The 5041-nt window shown below is 51.5% G+C and overlaps 1 protein-coding gene across 1 annotated transcript; it reads right to left on the bottom strand.

Annotated features, from left to right (window-relative positions):
* Positions 1-894: 894 nt before the first annotated feature.
* LOC141040650 (uncharacterized) lies at positions 895-4377 on the bottom strand. The gene has a single exon (XM_073506770.1). The coding sequence runs from the start codon at positions 4375-4377 to the stop codon at positions 895-897; it is 3483 nt and encodes a 1160-aa protein (XP_073362871.1).
* Between the last annotated feature and the right edge of the window lie 664 nt (positions 4378-5041).

Genomic DNA, 5041 nt, shown 5'->3' on the forward strand with positions numbered 1-5041 from the left:
GGTGCTCGCCGTGTGCCTTGCGCGTCGGAGCGCGTCGTAGGCACGAGCGGAGCGTGCGGGTCGCGGGCTGCAGCAGAGGAGGAGGCGTGGGTTCGTGCCCTGGCTCTGGCTCGGTTATAAAGCCAGTGTGGCCATCGTTGTAACGATGCGGGTGTTGAGTTCGAGCTCAGGAAAAAGCAGTTGTTGCGGCAGCGTTCGTGCACCGGGAAACCTAGCCGTGCCCTCTGTTTCTTCTTCTGCCTCCTTCCTCCTTCTTGGTTCGTACCAGAGAGCGAGAGAGCGATCGAGGGAGAGAGCTAGGGCGAGGCCTCAACACCAACATTTGGGCAAGCTGACATCCTACATCTTCCTACTTTCTTACGGTGATGGATTTGTGGCAACGACGTCAAACTTTTGACTATGGTGATGACATCTTTGTTGGCACAGTCCCGTACGCCAAGTACTTTCCGGCGTACTTTGTACAACGCGATTCGGCGACCTGTGCTTTCGGCCGTCGCTCACACGTACGCACAAGCTGTCTTCTTCCTGGAGATACACACGTATGCAATAAACAGGCACACACACAGCTGGATCGATTCTCCGGTACGTAGCTAGCTAGTAACTAGTACATGCATGGACCTACGTACACGCCGCCGACACAACGCACGCACGCGAGAACACTGGACGCTGGATTGATGGCAACAGGAATGTGTCGTTCCTGATTATCTTATTGCTTTGATCTAAGTTCGATGTAGAGATTACAGGGTATATGTAAGTATATATAGGAGCTAAACCAAACAGCCTATAGCTAACTAGGATTAGGACTCCTACACGTACACGATGATTGACTCTAGTCCGAGCCGGACTTAGACAGCGTGGTTATTTCCAACAATCACCCCCGTAAACACGATGTCCTCACGTCACAGCTTGGACACCGATCCTTCGCCGTATCTTCACGAACTTCTGTCGTCCCAAAGATCTAGTTAGGATATCTGCAAGCTGGTCATCGGTGCAAACGTAGTTGACGTCAACTTTGCTTTCTTCCACGCACTCCCTTAGGTATCGATACCTTGTATCGATGTCCTTGCATCGACCATGATGCACCGGATTCTTCCACAGAGAGATTGTAGACTTGTCGTCAACGTTCAGCATCACTCGTTCCGGTTCCTTACCTGTGAGGTCACCGAGTAGCCTTCCAAGGCACACACCTTGACACACCGCGGTTGCAGCTGCAATATACTCTGCTTCACGAGATGATAATGCGACCACCTTCTGCTTTTGTGACAGCCAACTCACTATGCTTCCTCCCAAAAAATATGCCACGCCCGAGGTACTTTTACGGTCGTCCACATCTCCTGCCATGTCGCTATCACTGTAGCCAAGTAGCTCCACCATCTCCTTCTTCTTCTTTCTCAAGTAGACACAACCGAAATTTGTTGTCCCTTTGATGTACCTGAGTATATTTTCCACCGCTGCCCAATGCTCCGTCGTGGGTGCTTCCATGAAGCGACTCACTATGCCAACGGAATAGGCCAAGTCTGGTCTTGTATTCGTGAGATACCTCAACTTTCGGACCACACTTCTATACTCCGTTGCATCAACCGCGGGTGCTTCACTCTTCTTGCTTAGTCTGAGACGAGGCTTCATCGGAACATGACTTGGATTGCAATCTTTCATGCCACAACTTTCAAGTACCTTCTTTGCATATGCCTCCTGGCATATTATGATCCCCTCCGGCTTTTGCTGTACCTCGATCCCGAGGTAGTAACTCAAGAGCCCTAGATCAGTCATCTTGAATAGCTTCTTCATTTGTAGTTTGAAGTTTGCAATCACCTCTTCGTCTGCTCCAGTTATCAGCAAATCATCCACATAGATGCCCACTAGTAGACGATCATTGCCATCACCTCGCTTGTACATAGCATGCTCTAGTGGGGCTTTCTCAAATCCAAGAGAAATCAATGTACGGTCAAGCTCAACATTCCATGCCTGAGGAGCTTGTCGTAGCCCGTACAACGCCTTGTGTAGCTTCAATACCTTGTGTTCCTCTCCTTCTTGGATGTACCCTGGTGGTTGCTTCACATACAATTCTTCTTCTAACTCCCCGGTCAAAAACGCGGAGTTCACATCCAAGTGATGTATCCTCCCAGATTCTTGAGCCGCGAGAGCTATAAGTAGTCTCACCGAGTCCATCCTTGCAACTGGAGCGAACACTTCTTTGAAGTCCACATCTTGCTCTTGCACGCATGCTTTAGCTACAAGCCTTGCTTTATGCTTCATCAAGTTTCTTTCGGCATCTTTCTTGACTTTGTACACCCACTTGAGCTCTATGGCGTTCTGACCGTTGGGAAGATCCGCGAGCTCCCATGTATTGTTGTCTTGGATCGACCACAACTCTTCATTCATAGCACGACGCCAACACTCCTCCATATTTGCATCTTCAAAAATTTCCGGTTCCTCGATGTGCAAACTTCGTTGCCCTTTACTTTTCATCTTCACCAAATTTATCTGAAGCCCTGCTTCTGGAGAGAGATCCAACACGCGTCGTTCGTGTGCTATTGAAGAATCTAAACTTGCCAAAGTTACCATTGCTGGCGATTTTGCTTCTTTTACCTGGCTTCCAAGCCTGCTGTTTACTGGACTCCATCGCTGCTGCCCGTCACCTTTTTTGGCATCGTTCGGTCCTCCACATGGTGGTGAACTGCCTTCTGCACAATTTTCTGCGCCTTGCAAATTTTCTGGGCTTTGCTTCCCTGCTTTGTCTCGTAGACCATCACCACCACGTGGTGGTTGGTTCCCTGGCCTGTGTGCATGAGGCATATAGTAGCCAGTCTCATCCAGCCCGTTTGTTGGGCTGCACGCGCTATCTGGCAAGGCAGCACCAGCCACGTACGTGTTGCTGCTACTGCTGCTTTCAGTTGCCGCTGGGCTGCCGCCTGCAGTGCCAGCAACCTGGCTCGCACACGTGCTCACTGAGTCATCGAGCGAAGCACTCTCGCCCGGCACCTGCAACACAGCCGATGGAGCTAGTGAATTGGCGTGTGACGCGACGCCGCTCGTTGCCACCTTCACAACGCCACTAGACCCATCCGCGCAACTCGTCGTTGCACTATCCAAAATCACGTATGCGCCAAATTCATCTGGTCTGAGTGTAGCTCGCCGCATGTTGCGTTCTTCTGGGATGATCGCTTCATCACGCCCCGCGTCATGTTCTTCTGGCGACACGTCTTCGCCGATTTCTAGCGCGACCATACCATCACGCATTGTGTCATGGGCTTTTGTCGCCACTTCTTTGCCTGCTTCTAACGTGACCACACCGTCACGCCTTCCGTCATGGTCTTCTGGTGCCGCGACTTCGCCCGGGTTTACTAGCGTAATCACACTGTCACGCCTTGGGTCATGGTCTTCTGGCGCCATAACTTCGCCTGGGTTTACTGACGCAGATGCACTCACCGGACCCATGTCCAGCTGACCAAGATCATCTGGATCCTCTTCGTCCACTAGCTCGCACATTAGCATCATATCCCCATCGTCTCCTTCCTCGGCCATAAGCGCCCGTTGCTTCGGTGCTTCCTCGCAGTTAGCCTTGAAGTGACCGAGGAGGCCACACTTATGACACCTCACTTTTCTGATGTCAAACTTCCTCCTCGGTGGTGCAGGCGCATCCTCGTCGTCCGAGTCGGCAAAGTTCTTTCTCGCCGAGCGCTGCTTCCCCTTCCCCTTCTTCTTGCCGCTGCTCGTAGATTGGCCTTGCTTTTCTTTCGACAGGGCGATCCATTGCGCCTTTGTAAGCATGAGGTGCTCACTCGCCTCCGCGTCGCCGAAACTGAGACGAGTTCTCTCGTCATGGGCCTTGAACCTTCCGACGAGATCCTCAACCGTGAGAGTCTTCAGGTCGAGACATTGCTCGATCGACGTGACAATCTGAATGTAGCGTTCCGGCGCGGCGCGCAAAAATCGTCGGACGATCGCAACTTCTTCTAGGGTTGAACCATAGCTGCGTATGCCATTGACGAGGGTCTTGAGACGGGCGGCAAACTGATCAACCGTCTCACTTTCATCCATCTTCAGGCACTCGTAGCTTCTCATCAGGGACTGAAGGTGTGCTTCCTTGACACGGTCATGACCCTGGTGCAGGATCTTGATGGTCTCCCATGCCTCCTTCGCCGAGTTCTTTCCGACGAGGTGTTGCAGCACATCCTTCGGCATGGCGGAGTAGATCGCTGTTAACGCCTGACGATCTTTCCGGTACTTCGCCGCGCCCTTTGCGTACTCGGCGCCGCCCGGGTCGACGGCTTCCCAGAACTCAGCTCCCTCCATCGCGACCTCCATGTTCATCGCCCATAGTGCGTAGTCCTCTCGATCCAGACGGGGGAATTGTGATCCCCCCACCATCGGCATCGGTGCTCCCGCTGCCGCCGTCACAATCTCCTTGCCCGTGGTCGACATGATCCTTCGATTGCTTTCCGAGAATCACGTCAATACCAAAGCTCTAGATACCAATTGTTGGCACAGTCCCGTACGCCAAGTACTTTCCGGCGTACTTTGTACAACGCGATTCGGCGACCTGTGCTTTCGGCCGTCGCTCACACGTACGCACAAGCTGTCTTCTTCCTGGAGATACACACGTATGCAATAAACAGGCACACACACAGCTGGATCGATTCTCCGGTACGTAGCTAGCTAGTAACTAGTACATGCATGGACCTACGTACACGCCGCCGACACAACGCACGCACGCGAGAACACTGGACGCTGGATTGATGGCAACAGGAATGTGTCGTTCCTGATTATCTTATTGCTTTGATCTAAGTTCGATGTAGAGATTACAGGGTATATGTAAGTATATATAGGAGCTAAACCAAACAGCCTATAGCTAACTAGGATTAGGACTCCTACACGTACACGATGATTGACTCTAGTCCGAGCCGGACTTAGACAGCGTGGTTATTTCCAACAATCTTTGGAGCTCAAGGTTATGTACTTTCTTCAGTATTTTGTATTCTTTCTTCAGTATTTATTTATTTCTTATACAAGAGGTAACTCAAACCTTACAAAACCCACT

The sequence above is a fragment of the Aegilops tauschii genome, chromosome 2, assembly GCF_002575655.3.
Source record: "Aegilops tauschii subsp. strangulata cultivar AL8/78 chromosome 2, Aet v6.0, whole genome shotgun sequence".
In the NCBI taxonomy this organism is placed as follows: Eukaryota; Viridiplantae; Streptophyta; class Magnoliopsida; order Poales; family Poaceae; genus Aegilops; species Aegilops tauschii.